The following is a 24,807-nucleotide window of genomic DNA, read 5'->3' as shown; positions in this document are numbered from 1 at the left end:
CTCTAAACGCCTCACATGCGGGGTATTGACTGACACTACAATTTACAGATGTCCCCTAAACGCCTCACCTGCAGACTATTGGTAGATGCTCCAATTTTCACATGTCCCCTAAAAGCCTCACGTGCAGTTGATCGATAGAAACTACAATTTTTACCAAACTTATTTGACAGGAAAACAAAAAGATTTCCCCAGTCAGTCTGTTTTTAACATCCATTAGACTCTGTTGTTCAGCCTAAACTGTGCAGTCCGGTCTAATGAGGTGTTGTGAGTGACTTTTCATTTTTACTTCCAAAGAAATCGTTTGGATTCTGTGACTAAATAGTGACCATTAGTGGTTCTGCTATGTTGGACCTTTTTCTTTTATGCTGTATTAAAAGTAATAAGAATGAAAATTACAAGGTCGTAAACAGAAAAATATTCTCCTTTAGAGCGACAGTATGAATTTAGCCTCTGTGTGTTTAATGCTGCTTGTATATAACATGCACTGCTCAAAACACTAAAGAGGAATTTGTTGTTCTGCCAAATCGTGCCCCCTAAATCACAAACAGTCCTCCCAGCTCACTATTTATGTCTCTAGGTCGACTGTGATGAGTTGCACAGACTAATATTTTGTGGGAATGTTTCTAAATTTTTCCACAAAAACATGTCTGCTCTTGTTTGGCCTCCCCTCACCTGAGTCTGGCGCTCTCAGCTGATACCTGGGACCTGATGCAGCCGCCGTTAATCAATTCAGTATCTACTGAGCGTAATCAAAGTAAATCCATATAATCGGACCAGCATCAGCCTCTCAAGTGTGCACAAGAGTGTGTCTTCAACCAAGTGCTTGTTAGCGAGGGGAGCGGCGCTTCGTGTCCACGGGCCCCCTGTCAGTCAACGTGTGTTGTTTGTTCAGGTGCGAGCCCATTTCACATATCAGCGCTCTATCACAATGGCTCTCCACGCCGCGCTTAAGAAGCAGACGAGCCAGCTGGCGGGAGAAAGAGATGAGGTAACTCCCACCGACTGACAGACCAGCTGATTTACTCTTTAAAGTTTTTCAGCAGCTCGCCGCTCCGCAGACGAGCTCCAGTGAAACCTGACCGCCACAACCGCCCCAGGACCTGGGAAGTAGTCGTAGGTGGTGCTGGGCCGGAAACGGCGGAAATATGGCAGTGTAGGATATTAAATTTCTCATGTACTAAGTCGTGTGTCATCAAACATTCATGTGTTATAGCCTGGAGGATATTATGCAACAAGCTGAAAGGTTAGACCTCGGACAAGTGGTTTAAAAAGCTGAAAGGAGACAGCTGATCAGGAGGCGGCTATTAGAGCAGCATGCACCCATGTTTTAAATATGTGTGTGTGTGTGTGTGTGTGTGTGTGTGTGTGTGTGTGTCTGTCCTCATCTTTAAATCCTGCTCGACTCCCCACAGATCATTTAAGTCCAGAAAAACAACAGTAGCTCATTCATTGCAAACACACGCCACACACACACACACACACACATACACACATATATATACACGCACACACAACCGTTCCCACAGCGGTGTCATTACAGAGGCTCATTATCGAAATCAATTCAATTAAAGGCTGTAATTGCTATAGTGAAACCCAAATGCTATCGCAACCAGGGCTGAAGGAAGACAAACCTCATCGATGCACCGACCCTTAGAGTGTGTGTGTGTGTGTGTGTGTGTGTGTGTGCTTATTTAACGAAAGAAATATTAATCGCTTGTTTCAAATTAACTTACCTAACCCCTATTTTCTCTCTGAGTTGGTGGCAGCGTTTAAGCATATTGATTCATGGGGGTGGGGAGGAAGGGAGGAAAAAGAAGCGGGTGGGAGAGAGGGTGGCTGTAAATGCAGGCTAACTATGTTAAACACTTAGAGTAGTTAGTGTGGAGACGCGACGCAGCATAGCTAATGCCAAATCCCTCAATCATTCTGCTCACACACGCGCGCTGGGTTAATTGTTTACCAAGCTAAATGAAGTGGGGATAATGTAGGCTAACTGTGCGCTAAGCGCTGCTAAGACGAGGGATATTGTAAAGGACAATTTGATTTATAGTCGTTTGTTTGCCGAAAGGAGACGGAGAGTTACAGTCACATTTTATCTGTATCAAGGTGTTGATGTGAGGAAGCAGAGGGTGTGTTTGTAATGCGTTGAGTGTGTGTGTGTGTGTAAAGTTTGTTTCATTACCGCCGGAGAAAGGAAAGTTTCTTTGTTTTGTTTTTTTACATGCAGAATTACGCATCAGTCTGTTTCAAGGCTCTGGTTTTTACTTTTATTATTTTATTTATGTTGCTTTTTATGAAATATACATATATATATAAAACCCATTAGAAATTAGAACAATGTCGTACATTGACAAGTATATCTAGCCTATACAAATATATACATTTATGTATGTATGCTTATAGTGTAGACATATGTTACATAAATGATCTCCATCCCACCGCCTCAGTATTGCTGATTGCCATGATAGATTATATGTTGCCTATTGATCCGTGATCGATAAGAGGACAACAGCACCAACTAAAATCATGAGGAACACACTATAAAATCATGACACATGGGTTGATATCATGCTATCTGTGCTGTTTGATTCATATAGAAACCAGATTTTAATCTCATTGCGATGGAGTCAGAATCAAGGGAAGTGGAAATTGTCGTGACTCACAAGTAAAGAAATGCACAATATATTGTACAAATAGATCCAGCACAGTGAAAATTGTGGTTAAACACCACTTTTGCAAATAGAAATGTGTATTTTCTTAGATATTTTTCTTTGCACAGTGAGAAATATGAGTTAAAGATGCCCAGAATTGATCAGTGACATACAGTATTTAAGCATCTGCTCTTTTGGAAATTACCACATTTACAGATGTTTATTGAGTTGTTTTTTCAGTTTTACCAATGTGAAATGACTTTTACTACATTATTATATCAAATAGAAACATCTGATTGTATTTATATGATATTTGAAAAATTTACAATTACAGCCACAAACCCCCCGAAACAGTGACTGAGTGTTTCATAAAGATGTAGGTGAAGTGTGTTTTGTGTTATCGGTGATGATCACCGTCTGGAGGTCATACGTGTGCTGTCACGCCTTCGCAGGTGTGTGCGCATGCGACACACTTGCACGTGTGTCTGTGTGAGTGTCTTTTGTGTGTGTGTGTGTGTGTGTGTTTGTGTGTGTGTGTTTGCGGTGGGTCCTACGGTCTCGGTCACCGATATTGAATCCCGACTGTGAGGGCCATCTGTCTGACTTTGACCCAGCAGCTCACCGTCACACCTTCAGAGAGGAGGGAGGAGAAGGAGTGTGTGGCCGCCGTCTGCGTGTGTGTGCATGTGTGTGTGTGTGAGAGAGAGAGAGAGAGAGAGAGAGGTGTTTGGTACCATACAGTATGTGCACTCCCCTGTTTTTGGCACACACACTCTGGTCATATGAACTTGGCCGTTGCCTTTGAAGGTGCCAACTGCTGGCTAAGGGCGCACACACACACACACACACACACCCACACACACACACATCGACACACTCTTCATATACACACTCTTCTTCCTCCACACACACTCATTCTATTCCCAGCATGAGCCTCAAGTTAGTCCTCTGGCTCCAGGACAAGTCGACCTCTGACCTTTTAAGCACCAGTGCATTCCTGGAAGACGTCAGCGGGCGAGAGCAGGCAACAGGGGATAACGTTAACCCAGGAGCAGCAGTTAACATTTAGGAAGTGTAGGGTTTCCTGCACTCAATGCACCGGGAGGGACTATTTAACGGGCAGCCAATGGCGGGGCGGAGGGGGGACGTTAGCACATAGACCACCTGAATGTCGACCACGTTGCCGGGAGTCTCTGTACATGATGAGGATATAAAGATAAAAAAGGGCGGCTGGTGGGTGACATTTCATCAGCTAGTCCGACAGATAGACACCTCGCCTCAGCCAGGAAAGGGAGGGTAAGGGGGGGTGATTAAAGAGACTGTCCCATAACTGGAAGGTCGTAAAATTCATCCTGGCTGCCCGCTGCACTCTGATCCCTCTGGCGTAATGTGGACCTTATGGTTTCACTCATCCGTAAATATCTCCTGCCGATTGGATAAGCTAATTTTACATAGCCACAACTTTGCCTTGTCATGCTCACACACAAATTAGAAGCTCAATTACTCGATATTTCTGCATTAATAGTGAATCAAATTAAAGTTTTATCCTGCTTTAGCTCCCTGGCTTTGTTTATACAGTACATTTACTGTATAATTCAGCCTCCTATCGCCCCTGTTTTTAGCATTAGCTTGCCTGCTACCTGTTCAGCACAAAACAGACAAGGCTAGCAAAGTTAGCAACTAGCTGGTGAAGAAAACCTGGTGGAACATGTAGCACCTTAAAGAGGCAGATATTTTTCTCAAGAAATAGTGGAGATCAGAAACAGAGCTAAAAGGAAGAGTAAATACCCGACTTGCGTTTGTCAGGTGGATAAAAACAGCCTGTAGGATAAGTAGGATACTCTTTGCTAACACATTAGCTCCACAGCAACTTTGTCAGGTTTATGTGTTTGTCATCTTGTTGTGTAGTTTCTCCACCCTGCTTGTGGTGAAAATATCACATAATGCAGCTTTGAAGTAGTTTAAAATCAACTGAAACCCATTCGTCTCTCCTAGCTATAGCTGCTGCTCCGCTAGCTAGCAGCTAGCTGCAATTCAAAGACGCGTTCCTTGGGTTTTCATTGAGTTCGGGTAATTTAGAGGATTTTAGGATTTAGAACAATAACAGACTGTTCTTCAAAAATAAATGACCACAGTGGCTAAAAACATCAATCTAATCGAACCACACATACACACGTTTTCAAAGCACTAGCAGTGCTAGCGCAGGTAGGAGAGGAGGCGGTACAGCTTCCATGACACTTTAGCCAGTAGCTAAAACTTACAGGACATTAAAGGAATAATTAGAAACACTTTTAAACGCACCAATGAACATATCAAGTACCAGTCGCAGTCTAATGTTGAAGTCAGGAGGAGGAGCTCCTCTCCGAACCTTCAAATACGTTAAACAAATGGCAATAAAGTGAACTGAGAGTTGAACCAAGCTGAACCCGTAGAAATGAATGAAATCAACAGGTTGAATTTAATTTAGATACGAACAAACCAATAATCTCCACTGATCCCGGAGCCGGTGTGTAGCAGCTGCTGAATAGCTGTGAATCCAGATCAGTTTTATAGCAGGTTAATAAATATAACAGATTGCTTTGCAGTGATTGTGGAGCAGCTAAGAGGAGTTGTTATTCTCAGCAGTGTCGTTCTTAAACAGTAACAACATGGTGGCTCAGCGCCTCATTATTAGCCGTGTGAGTGGTGACTTTCAGTCTGCACATTAATATGTAAATTAAATGTTAATCGATTTTCAAAAGGTGTGCATTTATCATGTATTTTACAGCAGCAGCCCAGCGTGACTCAGTCAATCAGAACTGAACTATGCAGTTTGTAATAAGGCAATTCAGGTGCTCTGAAAATGATTAAAAACAAATGGTGACACTTTACTTGGAGTGCACTGCAGATGCATTACGAGCAGATAATAAGCCCCTTGAAGCACGGGCAAACTTTTTACCACGCGATAATCAAACATCAGGGAATTACATTCAATCAAACTTTTTGTCATCAAGTGTACAGCTGCCCTGTAAAGTATTCAGCTCCTCTTTTCTTTTTTTTTCTTCATATTTTGTAAATCATGTTCTCATCATTAATTATTTTGCAGTAGCTTAGAGTGGCTTATGAGGGCCACTTCAATTAAAGATTCAGCAAAGAAAACAGACTCTGTACTTGGAAGAGAAGAAGAAGAGGAGGAGGAGGAAGAGCTCTCACTCTCATGGTAAGCAGGTAAACAGGAAGTACACGGAGCAGACTACTGACTAGACACATACATTAGTGGAAGCTAAATGCCAGCGCAGCATCAAGCCGGCTGCACACATGGCGTTATGTAGTTAAGTTTTTGGTTCTCTGTGCTTCTTTATGAGCCTGAGCGCGGCGAGGACTTAGTAGTTTTGCCGGGGCCCCCTGCTGAGCGCATAATGAATGGCAGACTGCGGCTGCGGGCCTGCCGGGCGAGAAGAAACAGCACTGTGGAATTGTGGGGTAGCGGAGGAGAGTCTTGCTTTGTGGGTCTCGGCGGGAGCTCGCTCAGATCAAACATGTCGACAGCGCCGCCGCCCGCCGGGCATTCTCGGTAGACAGACCTGAGGAGGAGACGCCTGAAAGCCAGACAGGGATTTTTCTACCTGTGTGTGTGTGTGTGTGTGTGTGTGTGTGTGTGTGTGTGTGTGTGTGTGTGTGTGTGTGTGTGTGTGTGTGTGTGTGTGTGTGTGTGTGTGTGTGTGCTGTTTATGTCTGTATACATGTGTAGGTGTGTGTGTATGTGTGTGTGTGTATGGCAGCTTTTGGCAGTGTTTTTCAGCGGTGAATGACGGCAGCATGGCGGAAGCTGTCATGGCTTTTGTTTGTTTTTTTTGGGTTTTGTGTTTTTGTGTTTTTGTGTTTTTGCCTTTGGAGGACAGACTTTGAAATGGATTAACAAGAACTGACTTGATGTGACTTCCAGGTTTGCTTTGACACGACTTTCCTCCTTTTGATGTGGCTTCATCCCACACACACACACACACACACACACACACACACACACACACACCTCCTCCATGTCCCTGCATCTGTCCTTGTGTTAGTGATACTGTGATGAGACTGCAGCCTGAAGGCTTTCCTGTCCGTCCACCGTCTGTAACCCTCTTCCCTCCTTCCGTCTCTCTTGGACCTTTATTCTTCCTTCTGATCCTTTGTCTTCTTCATTTTAGTTGTACTCTGGTGATGGTCTCTCTCTCTCTCTCTCTCTCTCTCTCTCTCTCTCTCTCATCACGTCTCTGTCTGTTATTTCTTCCCTTTTTTTCTTCATCTCTTTGTCTTGCTTCCCTGTCTTTATATCCTCCTTTATTTCTCTCTTCATGCAGACATTTGCTGCTGCTGCTGCAAACTACAGGCCTTCCATCCATCTATCCCTCCATCCATCCATCTTTTTAATCTCTCTCACTTTTCTTTTTTATGGTAGTTTTTCTTTTTCTACCTTCACAGAATTTTCCCTTTTCTTTTTTGTTTTCTGTCTTATTGTAGCTTCTAGATGTTCAGTAGCCACACCTTAAATTTTATAGTTTCTTTCTACCTTTTTCTTTTTCTTTCTAACTGAAGTTTTCTTTTCTGATTTTCTTTTTCCTACATTTAGACATTTGCAGCTGATGTTTACTTCAAACTGGATGTCGAAGCTCTGACAGAACTTCACTTAAATCGGCTTGTTTCTTTTCCTCTTTCTTCCTTTTTCATTTCACTTCTAATGTTCGTTGCTTCTTTCTTTCTTTTCCCTGTGCTGTATGCAACTGAAGTGCATCACAAACCACGAGTCAAAGTGTCCAAACTTCACTGAATTACTCTTAGATTTCGCGCAGTTTAATTTATTTATTTTGGTTTTGGTTTTTGTCATCTGTTATATCTTAAGGGAGGCAGTAACGGTGGGTGGATGTGCAGATCTGTGGCAGGTGGAGGTTGTTCACCGTGCACCCTTTGTTTCTTCCTCCTCCGCCGTTGACTGCCCCCATCAGGCAGATTTGGGAACTAATCAACGGACAGAGTGTGTGTGTGTGTGTGTGTGTGTGTGTGTGTGTGTGTGTGTGTGTGTGTGTGTGTGTGTGTGTGTGTGTCTGGGAGAAGAGAGAAAAAAAAAAGCCGAGTGAGGATGATAAGGAAGAGAGCAAGAGGGAGAGAGTTGGGATAAAGGTGTGTGATAGAATTGGAAGATCAAAGCCTTCTGTCACAGCGTGACTGAGCCCAGGGGCGTTATGGGTAAGACAGGGCACATACACACCCGCACGGACACACACACACACACACACACACACACACACACACTCACTCACGGCTGGTATTTGACTCTGAGTGTGATTGATACTGGGCTAGATTTGGAGAATCACTGTCATTCGTCTCTCTGCAGATCAAACAGCCACATAATCTCCCATAAAGGAAAGAGAGATGGAGGGAATAAAAAAGGGACAGAGGAGGAAAGATTGAAGGAGGGGGGAGACAGAGAGGGAAGAGGGGGAGGAGGGGGGGAGAGACAAAGGCTTCTCATCTGTGAAGTGTTTTCTTGTTTTCCATAAAAGAAGATCCACCACCTTAAAACACCTCCATCATTCAGCTCCATTAAACTGTCTCTCGGGCACATCAGAGAGAAACCCGGCATCTAACAGGACAAGTGTAAACGCAAACATTAGACCCCGTTTACACCTGGAACAAACACGCAATCTGGACCTCCATCTCTGGTCCGCGAGAGCGAGGGGAAACACAAATAACTGGCCTCTCTTTATGAAGTAAAACAATCCGCAGAGGAAGTTGAAAGGTCATTTCCTTCCATTAGTGGCCACAACCTTTTTAACACGAGGCATCAAGAAGCTGCTTCTTACTTCCTGTCTCAAGAAGAAATATTTAATGGCACAGAACAGCAGCTCCTCTTAAAAAAAACACGTTTTACTACGTAGTATTTGAATATGATCATTAATAAGGAACTTGTTGGTTATTTTTTAACCTAATTTTAATCTTCAGTCACTGTTGTTATTATCGTTATTAGTAGTTGTTTGTATTTGTTGTTATTTTCTTTTTTTTTTGCCTTTTTTGTCTTCGATTTTAATGAATTAATTTGATTTTATTAATGTATTTGTATAACATTGTGAGTGTGTGTGTGTGTGTGTGTGTGTGTGTGTGTGTGTGTGTGTGGCTGAGAGAGTTCATTCAGTAAAGTCAGCTGTGTGTTTGTGGTCATTAGCTAGCAGCTACACTGTGTTTAAGCTCCTTGTTCTTCCTCTTTCTTTTTCCTTTTCTCTTCTTCTCACTTGTTTATTCCTCGTTCTTGCTCTTGGTCTCTTTTTTCTTTTCCATTTTTCTCTCCTTGTTCTTCATCTTGTTTCTTCCTCCAATACTTTACCTTCTTCTATTGTTTCTCCTGTCCTCCCACCACCTTCTGAAGTGTTTTCAGGGCTTCCCCAGGTTTGTACCTGGTGCGAGAAACAAACGACACTTTTCTTCCAGCGTGTGTCAGTCACAGTGTTGAATCACATCTGGGTATGAGACACCTGAAGCACAGCGTGTGTCTGACTGTATTTATGTGTGTGTGTGTGTGTGTGTGTGTGTGTGTGTGTGTGTGTGTGTGTGTGTGTGTGTGTGTGTGTGTGTGTTTGTGTGTGTTTGTGTGTGTATTTAATGTGTTTTGTCCTTCTTCTTTGTCTCCACAGATGCATCACCCAATTCAGATGAAACCTGCAGACAGTGAGAAATCTAACGGTGAGTGGCCACACGCACACACACACACACACACACACACACACACACACACACACAGTGTCAATCTCACACACACATGCATCAGTAGCTTTCTTGAATTTGCTTGGTAATAGCTATCTCACCCATGTGTTTGGGGAGGAGAGAGGGGGTGGAGAGATTGGGCGAGAGACATGGAGAGGAATAGGGAGAGAGAGCGATGGCGGGGAAATGCTGATATATATAAATATATTTTTATATGTGTGATGAATTATTAAGGTGCTTCAGAAGGAGGTCAGGGAGAGTTGAATCGTTTTGGCCTCGTGCTGAACCGGCCTCTCTCCCCTGTGGCTGTGCGCTCATACAAACATACTGTATGCTCTCCTCACACACACACACACACACACACACACACAATAAATTCATCTATCACACACACACACACACACACACACACACACTCGTAAGCACTGTCACACACTCTGTCCTCACATCACCCCGTCTTCAGACTACATATTGCAGATCCAGTTGTGAATTGATTTCCTATAGCGAGCCTCCTCCTCCTCCTCCTCCTCCCCCTCCTCCTCTTCATCCTCCGTTCCTTCTCAGTCTAATGAGCGAGCTGTCGGATAGTGGGAGCCGGAGGAAGCGTTTAAAGGATGATGATGCTGTTTTTTTCTGTTGTTTCTCTGACCGTCAACAAATCCCATGAAAGGCGCCCAAGCCTCAACCTCATTGACTGAAGATGTAAAATCTTTAAAACGTCTCATAAATACAGTTTCATTGTTAAAGAAGAAGAACATTATCTCCCCCCCGAGCAGCGGCGTGCTGGAGTTTCTTCTTCTGGAGCAAACGTGACTCAAATGTTACCCGAGCGTCTGTGAACGTAACGCACGAGCGGGGGCTTTTGATTTCCTGACCTTTCACTCAGGGAGCCTCTGGAGAACGGGGGGGATAAACAACCTGCGACCTTTGACCCTGCAGCTACCTGCCGTTCGAGCCACCGACAAAAGAAGGCAAATGTAGTTTTAAATGACGGGATCTTTTTAATCTTTTATCACTGCAGCACTTCTTTTAAAACAGTGTCCCGTAGTTTCTTACCTGATTTTATTAAAACAATCTTCATACGACTTATTGAAATACTTTTATCTATTATCATTTGTTTTTAGTGTCTTTAAATGCTAGTTTAATGTCATCTTAATGTTCTGCTCTTAATGTATTTCCACACCTCTGTAAAGCACTTTGAATTGCCTTGTGTCTGATTGGTGCTGTATGAATAAATGATATATATATATATTTATCATATATACTAAGAGATAGACGAACAATTACAGCAGAGAAACAGGATAAGAGCTTTACAACATTTCATTGTGTCTTTGAAGACAGTTTTACAAGGCCTGAGTTTTGTTGCTCTGCTATTCCAATCTGTTTTTTTAATTGGTTTCATTTTGATGCAGCAGTAACACTGGGTGCAATTTGTCAGGTTCATTACGTTCACTGATATTTAGCCGAGGTAGATTTGGAAACTAAAAAGGCGATGCTGTCGTTAACGTTGGAGTTCTGTGGACGAGGGTCGGACACAGACGCTGCTTTGGGTGTCAGTCGCTTCACCTTTAAAGCCTCACTTCACCCAAATTGTGAAAGAGATTCTTCCTGAATGTCGAGAGCTGCCGGTCGCTAGTGGAGAAAAGACCCTGACACAGTTTCCAGGGTGTCAGGGAAACAAAAGAACAACAGCTGCTGACTTGTGTTAACTTGCTGCTGGGTGTCACGTGACACCCTCACGACAAATCAATCCATCAGTTCCTCGATCTAAAATATTAATCTCCCACAACATATTCTGTGAGTTCTCACTCGCCCCCGCAGACAGCTGTTGAGGCAGGATGATGTCGCCTCATCATTGCAGGTTAAATGACCTCATCTTTTTGATCTCTCCCAGCTGATTGAGGCTCATGTTGCACGGCGTCAATATTATGTCTTTATTTAAACGCAAAAATCATTGAGGGGGGAAAGTACAAGTAAAATAAAAAAAAGAACATAAAACAAACAATTAGTAAATAATGTAATGAAAAGAATCAATTAAAACAGGTACAAACAGAGATTGAGAATCTATAACGATCTAATAAGGCGCCAACGAATAAAGCAGTTCTTCCAAACTCAGCATGAAGTCGAGAGTTCTGGTGTCATGTGATCCAGTGACCCAAACTAACATGGATGTAAGAACTGAAGGCACTGATGATGATGATGATGATGATGATGATGATGATGATGATGATGATGGCGGTGGCGGTGGCAGCTTCTTTCTCTCAGCTGTTCCTTCACTTTCTCAGCTGCGGCTTTGTCACCTGTTGGTTTCTGTTTCGGCATCTTTCACTGCCGAGCCTTTCGTTGCTCCCGCTCAAATATAATGAAGATTAGTGTGATTTCATATTCTGTGGCTCAGCAAATTTAAAATCACATCAAAATAAATACATAAATACATTTTTTTTTTTTAAATCTCACAATTATCTGTCGTTCCAGGAACAAATTTTCTGGTGACTCTGGATAATTGAGTGTGGACAAATATTTTTTTTTCTCAATGAAAAGTCGTGTCTGTCAGCAGCAGATATCAGACACATTTTAGCAAATAAAACTGAAATTATTTGCATGACTAAGTGAGAAAATGTGTGTTTTTGCAATTTGGGTGAAGTGACCCTTAACGCGGAGTAATTGAGCAGAATATGAAAATGGATACTATAAAACCATGATTGGATGAACCGGACATTTAAATGTAGTGACAGTTTTAAAGGGGTTTCTTTTTTTTTCTGGCACCTGCAGGAAAGATGTGTGTGTGCATTCGAAAAAAGCACAGAGCGGTCCTTCAGACCGACACACAGACGACGGATAGATCACGAGCTACCTGCTGCATCACTGTCCACCGCAGGGCGATGCGATAAAATGACAGCACCCAGCCAGGCGGAGGAGGAATCCTTATAAAAGCCATCATCCGCTCCACTGAAATATGGCGAAATACGACTTTATGAGACATAACCGCCGGGGTAACGATGGCGGCGCTTAATAAAGCGGCCGCTACTCACAGCCAGAAATGGTGAAATATAGAGTGGACCGTACGTAACGTATCCATCCACTTAATGGTAATGACCTTTAATAAACCCAGTGTTAGAGGCGCTGTAACAGTGACGAACGGCTGCTCGGAGCTTTATTAGTTTAGTCAGTGGAGGAGATGAAAGAGAGGAGGAGATGTACAGTGGAACACAGAGATAACATTATTGGTAAATCTTTTTTTGTCTTTGTTAATGTGTTGAAACTCAGCATGAAGCCAAATCTGCTCCAGTTCATCCCAGAATGCAAAGCTGACTCCAGATCATCCCGGAGCCGGCTTTATGAGTCTTATCGCCCGCCCGCCTGCGCCTCGTCCGAAAAAACAGAAACAGTCAATTGTAACGATATCTCCTCTCTTTTCTTTTCTATCGACACAGAGTAAATTAATTACATTGCTGTTAGACTTGTGGTAATCTTCCTCTGGAGTGATGCGCACACACACGCACAAACACACTGTGTACAAAGGAGTTAAAGCTTTTTGAAACAACACTTATCTTGGCAGCGTATCCCGACGGTTTGTTTTTTAAACACACAAACAATTCAAACAGCAAAATAAACAAGTGCGCTATTGATTTCCCAGAGTGCAACAGACCGCTTATCTCTTTCGCCTCGCGGTAAGAGCTGACAGTTTCCTCATTAAAAATGAATTGGATTAGCATTACATTGAATGTGGTGGAAGCACATAAACACACACACACACACACACATTGTTTCTGATTCCGCTCTCAGCTTAATTCACTCTTAACCTCACAAACACACACACACACACACACACACACACACACACAGACACTAAAAGTTTCTCAGCGTTACCTGCAGCCGCCTGCCATTCCTCGAGATTGCACCTGAGAAGGAGGGATTGTGTCATCGAAGGAGAAAGCGAGGGACCCGTGGGGGGAGGGAGGAAGGGTGAGGAGAGAGGAAGAAGGGGAGGAGAGGTGGAGGGAGGACGAGGGTGAGAGAGGACGAGCTGGAGAGTCTCAGCAAGCAGTCGGTGTTGAAGTGATAATGAGACATTGATCAGAGCCATGATGAAATACATGAACTCTGTCTGTCTTCATCTCTCTCCCACTGTCTCTTTTCTTTCTTTCCTTCCGTCTTTGACCGTTCCTTTCGATTGTTGTGTTTTTCTTCTGTCTCGTTTCATTTTTCTGGATTTTTCTGTTTCTGTTTTATCTTTTGTTTGTTTTTTTTTCTCTTTCTTTCTTGTCTTTGTTTTACTTTCATTCTGTTTTTACTTCTCCTCTCCTTATTCAGCCGTTTATTATTATTGTCACATGATTTAGGAACATTGGATTCCAGCGCTACAGTACGCCCTAATAAACGTACAGTTCACCCTCCTGTCGAGCTCGGGGGAAATTTTTCAAATGCCTGAAAATAACATGGATGGTTCCTTACTACACTTTTTGCAAATGTAATTAATAATCACTATTTTCATTGAATTTTGAGCGTTTTATTCAAAATTTATAGCATCTGTTTGACCCGGCCACTGCAATGGGTCAACGGGTCACATATAAACATCTGTTTTTATGTGAATGAGGTTTATTGACCATAAGACTCAACTAAAACTAAAGGTGTTATGCAGTTACTGGGTAATAGTTTTATACTTCATGTTTTATAAACGACGGTACGAAGGTGAAAGGATTTGTTCAACATTTGGGAAACATGTTTATTTGCTTTTGTGCTGAGAGATAAATGATGTCTGTGTGGTAAATACGAGGCTAGCAGTCAGTTAACTTAGCTTAGCACAGAAACTCAGATGATTATAACTGTTGTTGAATCCACTCACTCCTTCACACTGTTTGCTTCATCCTCTTTTTCTTCTTCTTCTTGGCTCCTCAGCGGTGGAAGACAGGAAGTTGTTTATCGGCATGGTGTCGAAGAAGTGCAACGAGAACGACATCCGGGTCATGTTCTCCGCGTTCGGACAGATCGAGGAGTGCCGGATCCTCCGAGGGCCCGACGGCCTCAGCAGAGGTGCGTGTCGCTCCAGCTCCCCTCCCCTCCGCACCTGATGCTCCTCACCTGAATATTCCGGCTGAACGGCCTCCAGCTGCTTCTGCGGTTCATTGTGTCGACTTGTCTCGTGACTCAAACTCAAAGTCTTGGAGGGAAAGTGTCGGCTGGTTGATGGTGGCGTCTGAGCCGTTAATGTAGATGATAATAAATGTGACGGCTCATTATTTTTTAGATTTTATGTATGCAACAAAAAATAGTTATTCAACTGCATTTATTGTCATTATTTAACAAAAAAATCAAACAGCAGCAAAACTGTTGAAAAACTGACTTTAAAAACATCATTTCAACGAATTTTTTCTTTAGCAATTTATTTTTTACCTACATAGAAGGTTTTTTTTCCTGCATAATCAGCAGCTCATTTCGCTGCTTTCAAATGTTTTTCCCTCACTGTCTTTTTTACTGGAAGTTTTTCATGAGCTGTCAGTGTCGCAGGATGTTGTTTACTGTAAACTGGTGGTGATTAGTGTCTCTTGGCAGCAGGGAACATTAAAAAAAAAAAAAAAACTTTCAGGGATATAAAGTTAAGGTGACTGCTGGTTTTAAACTTTTCTGCCTCCTTTCAAAAAACCAAAAAAAATGATGAGGCTTAAATACTGTGTGATGGACGTTTGTCTGGGACTATAAAATCAAATCCGCCCCTTTCATCCGAAATGTCATACACAGTATTTTCGCCTTGTGAGACGCTCACGGTGTCAGATTACATCATAAGGTCTCAGTGACTTGGCCGAGATTCCTCCGCGTCGGAGGTTCCCGGCTTTTTCCCCGACCCGCGGAGGCGATCGGTGAGAGAGCTGGCAGGGACCGACTCCCCTGTTCCACCCGACGGCACCGCAACAAGCGCAGGCTTACATGTGTAAACACAGTTTCCTGAATGAAAGTCGACCTCGAACCATTCATGATCACTGGGCAGTGAAGGCTCGGCCCTTTTTCTCCTTTACCAGCCGGTAGAAAGAGTGCGAGTGTGTGTTGGTTAGCAGCGTACACACACTGATATCGCAAGGTCACAGGTTCATTTTTATCCATTGTAGCTGGAATCTGACATAAATTAAAACCTGTTCTGTTTAAATCCATTAGAGATAGTAATATTTTTTCAGAGATGTTTCTCGGTTTGACCTGGACAGTGAAATTGAGCTTGTGTAATGGATCCTTTGTGCTTGTATTAGATCCTGTTATCAACCAGCTGCTGCTTCTTCTTTTTTTTTTAAAACAGTCCAGATTTCCAACAAGGTTTTGAAAAGAGTCACGCGGAGGTAAAAACACGAATGAACTACAGCGACATCTTGAGGCCGTCGCAGCCGCTGTGAATACATGATTCTCCTTTTTCGCTCTATATATCTCTTTTCCCCCTCTCTCTCTCTCTCTCTCCTTTTTTTCTCCCCCCTCTTGCTCTCTCAGCCTCAGCCCCCCCCCCTCTCCGATCACTCCCCCTCCCTCCTCCTCTTCCACCTCCTCCGACCTCCTAACCTCCATTCATATCCTTCACCTCTCCTGCGGTTCCAGTTTAGCCTCACCGTAAGCCAGTCCTAAGCTCTTTGACACTTCCACACTGAGACTGAGGGGCGCTGGTAAACCTGCAGTCCCAACGAGACGAGCTGCTGCTCTGTTACACTCACGCTCTGCCGCTGGGCTGCTGATATATTCCACGGAAGAATTCAATTATTTCAAAGCCGTGTTAAAGCAGCCTTTTCCTTTCCTTAACTGATGGGGAAAAGATTAAATAATCACGAAGGATCGAGGGGAAAGTAAGCAAGTAATCATCGTCATGTTCGAACCTTTCAAAAGAGAGGTTATAAAATGCCTTAAGGAAGGAAAGAAATGAAAATAAAGGAAAAAGACAAGATGATGTTTAAGGATATGGATGCAAAATGCAGAAATCACCAAATATAGTTATTACACCTTGACGAATACGTTTTTCTACGCAACCGTTTTAAATACCAGCAGCCGAACGTAAATAAAATCACCATCTGAAACTGGAAAAACTTTGACTCCTTCCATAAAGTGTTTGATCAAGGAATAAGTGAAGAGGAATCTGAATGTGACCAGTCATTTAATTTGGTACTTGACAGCTACACTCAGTTACACAAACACATTTCGGTCGGTATTAATAAACGCAAATCGTGACTCGCTGTAGTATCCGTTCATCTTCCCTCTTCTCAGTTGGGGGAATACAATAATCCCCCAGATTTGGCCGCTCTGAGGTTTGGCAGGACCGACTACGGCAAATAATCTGTGACCACAAGAGCAAATTTGATCATGACTCCGAACGTGGCAACATCTCAAAAATCCGTCTTGATTGGGCCACGAAGGCCCGGCGGAGGCAAACAGTCGGCGGCGGTTTGCTCGACATGATTGCCACGTAATGTACTCTAAAGAAAGTGCTCCGGGGGCCGCGTTTAAATACCAGTCAGTCCCATTAACAAGACGTCAAACCAGTCGGATTCGTCGCCACCTGTTTGAGTTTTGAGGCGAACGTGTTCTCAGACAAACCGGTCTAAAAAATAAAAATAAAAAATGGCCAAAGTCACCGTTAAAAGTTTGACGTACGACCAGATCCGGTGAGTGCCGCCGGCTGAAAAACCCACTGTCTCATCTGTCAGTCCAATCTCAGCTTCTGCACCTCTGTAAATCCTCCTTGTGGGGGATTAGGGACTCCTTCCATCACCGGCCATTCCTCCCCCTCAAACTCACATTCACACACCTGCTTACCCACACACCTGATTTCTTCCATCCTCCCGATACTCCCTACCTCCCCCCCCCCCCCCCCACCCTCCCTCTCTCCCCTTTGTGGTTTCTATGTGCTGAGGAGATGGAGGGGCTTTTGAAACTCTCTGTCCTCCTTGTTCCTCCTCCTCCTCCTGTCACACGAACTGTCACTGTCATCGTCACACAGGTTCCGTGTGGATCTGTCGGTCACGTATATTTTTTTCTGTGCTTGTCGGACGTTATGGATGTGTTATCGTTGACTCCAGTCTTATTTTCTCAATGTGCCTTCTCTCTCTCTCTTCCTCCTCAAGGCTGTCTCTGTCTCAGAGCCAATCTTTGCTGCAAACTAAACGACTCAAACTCCCATGTCCCGCTGCTTCTTCCAGCAGCACCACCCTCCCTGTCTCTACATTCACCCTGGCTGTCCTAGAATCCTCCCTTGCATCAATTTGTCCTCTTTTTCCCAGACATCCCACATCGGCCTCCTTCCCTCCCTTCCCTCTTTCCTTCTTCCATCCCTTTTCAGCTCCTCTCTTTTGTCCTCATGAATATTTCAGACACGATGGCCACATCCTTGTTTCTGCAGAAGTAATAAAAAAACATTTAGCAGCCGACACTAGTCAAAGAGAAAATGCTGCTAGTCCAGTTTGGGCCTGGCTAGTAAACAAACACCCCTAACCAGGTTGGTGATAAATAGGTCTTTAAGGATTTTTCTATGTGCCTGTAACTCCCAGAGGTCCTCAGTCCCACCTAGCTGCGCTGCTGAGCTCCTATTAAATCGCGGTATCAATCAGAAGAGTGCTCCGCCATCCCCGCTATTAATAAAATATGGATCACACCACCAGTGGATGGCAGGGCCTGGGGAGCTACCCTACTTTCATTAAAGGACTGTTTGGTTCTCTGCTGACGACAGAATGCGGCCCGTGAGGTATTTTTAGCGCTCAAGCCACGTCCCATCTCTGCGCCGTGAAAAATAAGACACGCACCAACCAGCCAGAAAGCATGGCTATTACTCCAAGTCTTTTCTTTACCCCCTCGTCATTAACAGCTTTGACATTAATGAATCAATATTCAGGTGATGAGGAATTCTTTATTTAGAAGCCTCAAGGTTCAAGCTGCAGAAAATGGCTAAAGATAGATTTGTCTTCCAGTTGGAGACAAACTCAGGAGTTTCTATTAGATGACAACCAAAGACATGGTAGCTGAGTAGCTTTATAAATAGATTCAGGACCTGTCAAGTCCAGTCTGGAGGGCTAACCCAAATGGAAGCCCCCCCCCCCCACCCCTCCAGAACTGATCCAGTTCTGGGGCAACCTCCTGGAAAATAAGCAGTTAAATGACAGATTGTGGCCCGTCTAAAATAGACAGTCCCCTGAATCAGATGAAAAAATGACCCCTTTTTCAAATGTCCTATCTACAGTAATACCAGCTATAGCACTGCAGCCTGGAACTGTAAAGGACACATCAAAGTGTTTACTAGGTCAGCGCCACAGAATCTGATAAGCTCCAGTCTCTTTTTTTTTTTATTACCTTCATACCTCGCCGATGTTACATCGCTAAGGTAGTCTTATATAAAAGAGGTAAACTATAACCTCCGGTTGACAAGGACATAAAAATGGAAAGAATGAGGTCAAATATGTTTTATACAAGATCAGAAGAATGTCCATAGGTAAAAAAAAAAAGAACAATCTGTGTGACACTGAATAACAGAAATTGGTTCTGACAGTCCGCAAAATAAAAACCTGGTCAAACCTGGATTTCAGCAAAAAGCCGACAAAAAATGTTAACTCAAGGGCAACTGACTAGCATTTTTTCTTCAAACAAGCTTTAATATCAACGTTTTAGTTTAGATTGAAGTTGAATTTATTTCACCGTCTTTCAAACTCTTAAGGATATTCAACATTTCACAGCTTCTTGGGTGCTGCTGATTCAGTTTCAACTTCAAGTCCTCATCCCCAAACTGCAACATAGAAACCGCCACAGAAGAGGTTTGGTTAAACACTGCTGTTCGATTCGTCATTCTGGCGATCTGGTCTCTCCATGTCCAGTTTCTGAGTCAAACACTTACGTTTGCTTAAGTTTAGGCGACTAAAAATACTGAGGAAAGCTTAGAAATGGCTGACGAAAGGAAACCAAAGGTGACTTTAGGTAAGAGGTGGGATTGGGAACCTTGATAATCCGCTGTGAAAGTCAGTCAGTGTCACCTCAACTTTCTCCCTAGGAAGTTACTAAAATAACGTCACACTACTTCTGCCTTTGCTTCTGAGCGAGGACAGTCATTATTCACGGGGGGGGGGGGTATGGGGGGGGGGAATGCCTGGTGTTGTCACTGTTTTAGCCGCAGAAAACATGACTCTGCTGCCGCTGTAGCTGCACGGCGCCTCCACAAGGACGCACTTGTGCTTTGTGGCGGGGGGGGGGTCCGTGTGAAAATCTGCGCATAGCAGGAGAAAAAGCTGAACATCCGTCACTCTCAGCCTCGTTCTATCACCGCAGCAGCCGGCTTCTGATAGAGGTGGAAGAGGACAATGATCACATCTATTCCTCAACACATCTGTCCTTCCCCCCTCTCTCTCTCTCCCTCTCTCTCTCTCTCTCTCTCTCTCTCTCTCTCTCTCTCTCTCTCTCTGTTGCATTATCCATCCTCACAATTTCTCCTCTCTTTTTCCTCTCTGCCCTTTCATCCCATCCACACACACCCAGGGAGAGTCTATCTGATGACCCAGGCTATTGGTTTTTTCCTCTGTAGCCAAGCCACGAGTCAGCCAGCCGAACCTGAACATGTGTGTGTGTGTGTGTGTGTGTGTGTGTGTGTGTGTGTGTGTGAGCATGTGTGTAATCAGTTCAGGCCTGGCTGCGCTAACATGGCTTGGTGAGTTTGTTAGCATATTATTAGCCTGGGGGGTTGTTGAAGCACTTCTCACATTATCTCCTCTAATCACTCCCTAACCAGCCAGACAAACACAACCTTCCATCAACCAACCACCCCCCCCACCCCCCACCCCCTGCCCGCAAACAACCAATAACAAACTCCCCTGAAACTACCCCAGGCTGCGTCCCATCTTGATTGGCTAAAATCAGTGTCAGTCACGGAGGAGAGCTCGACCACACCTCCTCTCACGTCTTCCTCTCTCCTCTTCGTCTCTCCTGTGGATTGAATTAGTGTGATTTTTTTCCTAACTGATCCCCGTCTTCCCGAGCCCCCCCCCCCTTGCAGATATTTCACCCCACCCCCCACCCCGCTAAACGCCACCACCGCCGCCGCTGCCACATCTCTTTTCCTGTTTGACAAAGAGAGAAAGAGGGCGCCCAATCAGACACACAATACAGGGCGCAAAAGAATTCAAATCGCTTTCATGCAAATTCGGACTGATTTACATTGTTGAGTTGTTGAAGAGAAGAGAGCAGTTGAATTCAGGTATGACTAATTTGGTCGGTGCGTAGGAGCGAGAGGACAAAACAAAAAAAACAAAAAAAATACGGAAACAGAAAGAGACGAAGAGGAGAAGGAGGGGAGGAGGAGGAGGGAGGCGGGGAAGACTTCAACAGCCAATCTCAGATGTTCCTGTGGTGGCGGTGGATGGTGGGGGGGTTGGGGGTGGTGGTGGTGGTGGGACAGGGGGTCGGGGACGGGTTGTGGTTGTCATGACACTGTGCTCATTTTTTCGGCTGTTGTTCCTACAGCGACTGAGAACACTGTTGTCCACCTGTGAGCTGTTCTCTGTATCAATCTCTGTTTTGGGTTGTTGTTTTTTTTTCTTTTATAACAACGACGTGTCCAACCCTTTTGTCTTTGTTTTTGTTCTTTCTTGTCTTCCCCCCCTCCTCCTCTTCCTCCTCCTCCTTCCTCCTCCTCCTTCCTCCTCCTCCTCCTGCCCTTCTGCCCTCCTCCCTCCTCCCTTCCACTTGTCCCTCCATCCCTCCCTCCTCTCCTCTCCCCTCCCTTACAGGATGTGCGTTTGTCACGTTTTCCACCAGAGCTATGGCACAGAATGCAATCAAAGCCATGCACCAGTCTCAGACTATGGAGGTACTGTACTCTTGCCCTTTCTTTAACTCTCTCTCTCTCTCTCTCTCTCTGCCTCTCTCGCTCCTTTTATAGCTGCACTTCACTCTTGTCAGTGTGCTGCCAATTTAATATGTAATATGTGGGTCTCATGTTTGAATGTGTGTTTGCCCCCCCGAGTCACGACCTCCTACTGTACTCTCTCGGCCTCGTAGCGTTTTCATCTCACTTCCAGCACGGCTCCGGTCACATTAATCTAAAGCTGCAGCAACACTAAGTTAAACACAGATTCAATTATTTTCGTGCTTTTTCTTTTCTTTTCTTTTTTTTTTCTTTAAACTCAAATAAAATCACTTTCATTTTGGGAACTGTTTAAATCAGGCAGCAGAGTTTTGTAATATACTGTATCTGTTGAATTAATGAGAAAATTGACGGAAAAATCTGTTGAAGAATCGACTCGATTTATTCATTCAGCCCAAAAATGACAAATTTGAGATTTAAAACCTGAACAACATGCAACATTCTCCATGTTAAAGCTTGATTTAGATACAGAGAAACTGCACACACACAAAAACAAACCTCACTACGAACAACGTTAAGTAAATAACACACCTGACGTGTAGTAGACGTTATCTACAGAGCTGCAGGTGGGAAAGAAAAGTGGGGTTTTATTCTCCCTCCTCCACAGCAGGAAGGATTCTGTGACCTGACCTGATTACAACAGGTCCGGATAAAGTATCAGGTTTTCTCTCTTTCTCTCCTCCTGCCAATCATCGGCGTCCCCGTGTGTCACGGTGAGTCAGTCGCTTTTACCTGAGTTTAGTCTTCAAGGTGCCGTGACAGGAAGGTTTCAGGTGCAGAACTTTAACGCCAGACGCCAAAAAAGTCATGTTTGATCAGAGCCAATAGAGAGATCAGCGTTTAAAGCTCCATGTTTTCCTCTTCTTCTGTGTTTTATTTTGAAGTGTTGATCCATCAGAAGATATATTTGTGATATATTTTAAGAACCAAAATCCTTCTCAGTGTAGTTTGACATCTCCTCTCTCAGGCTTCTCTCTGGAGCTCTAGTAACAACAGGTAAAAACACTCAGAGAAACCAAATCCTGCAAGGTTTGGATGGTGGGTCCAGGTGGGCGGGGCTTGGTGACTGCTTTGTTGTGACATCAGAAAGTTACAGGAAGTCTTGACGGCTGGTTTTAAGGCTCAGTTTCTGAATTCAGGCTGTGTGCATTTCTCTGTGGACTGAGGCTTTGATACTTTCACAGTATTAATATAGAAGCTAGAGCTGATCTATAATCAAACACATGGACAGAGACCTGTAGACTGGATGGGGACTTTAGGAGCGATCTATGTCACAGACTCAGTGTCTGAGAGGCTTTTTTTCTCGGTTCACTTGTGATGAAATCTGTGCTGTCTCCTCTTTATCCTGAATTTTCTAAAGTAGGACGAACTCTGGCAAAGTCTCAAAACTGCGACAGAAAGCCATCACCCCCCGACACAGCAGTCACAATGGGCAGGTGGCGTTACAGACCTCATCAGCTGCACAGCGACCCCGGCGGCGCCGTAATGGGGGGACTCAGCCGCCGCGCCTTTTGTGTTTCCCCCAACCCGTTTTTTTTTTTTTTTTTTTTCTTTTTGGGGCGCCCTTGTCTCAGCATTGTCAGGCCCGGTGACAGGGCGGGATGACAGGCCTGTTATTGGGGAGAGAATTACATGGTGTAACCGCGAAATGCGAGTGTGTGTGTACATGTGTGAGTCAGCGAGGGAGAGACAAAAAACTGGTAATAACAGGCTGTGTTAAAGGGAGAAAAAGACGAGTGGCGTTCACCCCCGTAGCCCCCTCATTAGAGCTGATCATGATAATCATGGCTGCTATTGATGTGCTGTGACCCTGACATGGGGAAAACGCATGCTCCTCCCTCCGTCTGCCTCTGTGTGTGTGTGTGTGTGTGACAGAGAGAGAGAGCTAGGGGTTTTTTTTGTTGTTTATGTTGTCACCCTGCGAATATCAGTGAAGTGTCTGTGTTGATTTATGTGGCCGAGCAGCAGCAGCAGCAGCAGCAGCAGCAGCAGCAGCAGCAGCAGCAGCAGCAGTGTGTCTGTCTTTCCGAGTAGAAGGAATGACACTCTCCTCCGACAGTGTTAGTATTAAGCTAGAATTATCCTCGCTCTGAGCAGTCGTCTGCCACAATGGGCCTGGTAAACACTGCCAGTGTCCCTCGCTTTTATCAGGCACGCAAAAAAAAAAAAGCCTTAAACCGTAACACAGCGATATTGCAGTGGACAATGGCAAAATACCTTCATTTCCATTTGAAAACAAGCTGTCTAGCCCCAGGCGGACCTAAATTGCCGCATCCGTTTGTTAATGTTCCTCAGTTTTGCAATTTAAAAGTAATTACTTCGTGTCCGAATGAGGGAATGAGGTCTGGTAAATAGAGTTTGCTTATTGTCTTGGCTCTATTGCACCCCACTGTCTTAGATAGAGCAAGATTGTGTGTGTGTGTGTGTGTGTGTGTGTGTGTGTGTGTGTGTGTGTGTGTTTTTTCCCCAACACGTACTCACCACATGTCAGGAGAGAGAGAGAGAAAAAAGAAAAGAAAAAAAAAAGGCCGGGCGCTCCATTCGTCGATGGCCCTGTCACTGTCATATCCATTCTCATTACGGCGTGACATTCAGGTGCACATGCACGCACGCACGCACACACACACACACACACACACACACCTCACGCAAACACACATGCTCCCTGAATGTCAGGCCGTAATGAAAGTGGATATGAGCGAGACAGGTAATTCACTGTCCAACCCTCTAAAGACACACCAGAGGAGAAGTGGGTCGGCTTCATCCTGTTGTATTTGTGTTGATTTGTGTTTTACATTATTCACTCCCTTTATAAAGACTCATTTAGCCCTCAGCTCCTCCCTGTGCTGAATTCCATCAACACTGATTCCTCTTTATTTCATTTATTTTTCTTTCCACGTGACACTTGCACATTCATCCTGCCCTCATTGCACACACACACACACACACACACACACACACACACATACACACACAACCATAAATGCACAAGCGTTCAAGCACGTTTAGGCGAGAGCTTAACTAGAGCGTGAGAGAAAACAGAGCAGTGTCTGTTTAAAGAGCGAACAAACACATCTGTCAACTGTGGTGAAGAGAGGCGACAGATACAGAAGGAAAATATTAGATTAGATTAATCAGGGGCTGATGTTGTAGAAGACGCCGTGCAAAGCTGCGTCGTCCCATATGTTTAGTAACAGAAGGAGTCGCAGTCAAAATTAAAACCTTTGTGCACCGAGTCACTTTACTGTGTTTTAAACTAAAAGCCTCGTGTGTGTAAATGCATATGTTGGTACATAGCAGGTGGGATTTGCTAAATTATTTAAAGATTTTAAGGTTAATTCACAGACCAGGAAGACAACGGTTTGGCTTAAAGCTCCATCCAGTGTAAAGGTCTGTGTCCATGTGTAGTGTGATTATAGATCAGCTCTAGCTTCTATATTAATACTGTGAAAGTATCAAAGCCTCAGTCCACAGAGAAACGCACACAGCCTGTATTCAGAAACTGGGCCTTAGAACCAGCCGTCAGGACTTCCTGTGACTTTGTGATGTCACAACAAAGCAGTAACCGCC

At 44.1% G+C, this 24,807-nt stretch overlaps 1 protein-coding gene across 34 annotated transcripts in view; it reads left to right on the top strand.

The window, feature by feature from the left end:
- celf2 (cugbp, Elav-like family member 2) overlaps positions 1 to 24,807 on the top strand; it is a 197,371-nt gene that overhangs the window by 139,851 nt on the left and 32,713 nt on the right. For all 34 annotated transcript variants that reach the window (XM_056367321.1, XM_056367349.1, XM_056367347.1 and 31 more), the window contains 3 exons: positions 9,302 to 9,350; positions 14,271 to 14,405; positions 21,101 to 21,180. In XM_056367321.1, coding sequence (XP_056223296.1) covers positions 9,302 to 9,350; positions 14,271 to 14,405; positions 21,101 to 21,180 — 264 coding nt within the window. The remainder of the gene's footprint in view (positions 1 to 9,301; positions 9,351 to 14,270; positions 14,406 to 21,100; positions 21,181 to 24,807) is intronic.

The sequence above is a fragment of the Seriola aureovittata genome, chromosome 22 (assembly GCF_021018895.1).
Source record: "Seriola aureovittata isolate HTS-2021-v1 ecotype China chromosome 22, ASM2101889v1, whole genome shotgun sequence".
Classification (NCBI taxonomy): domain Eukaryota; kingdom Metazoa; phylum Chordata; class Actinopteri; order Carangiformes; family Carangidae; genus Seriola; species Seriola aureovittata.
Note: the sequence above shows the minus strand (reverse complement) of the source record. Positions and strands in the feature narration are given on the sequence as shown.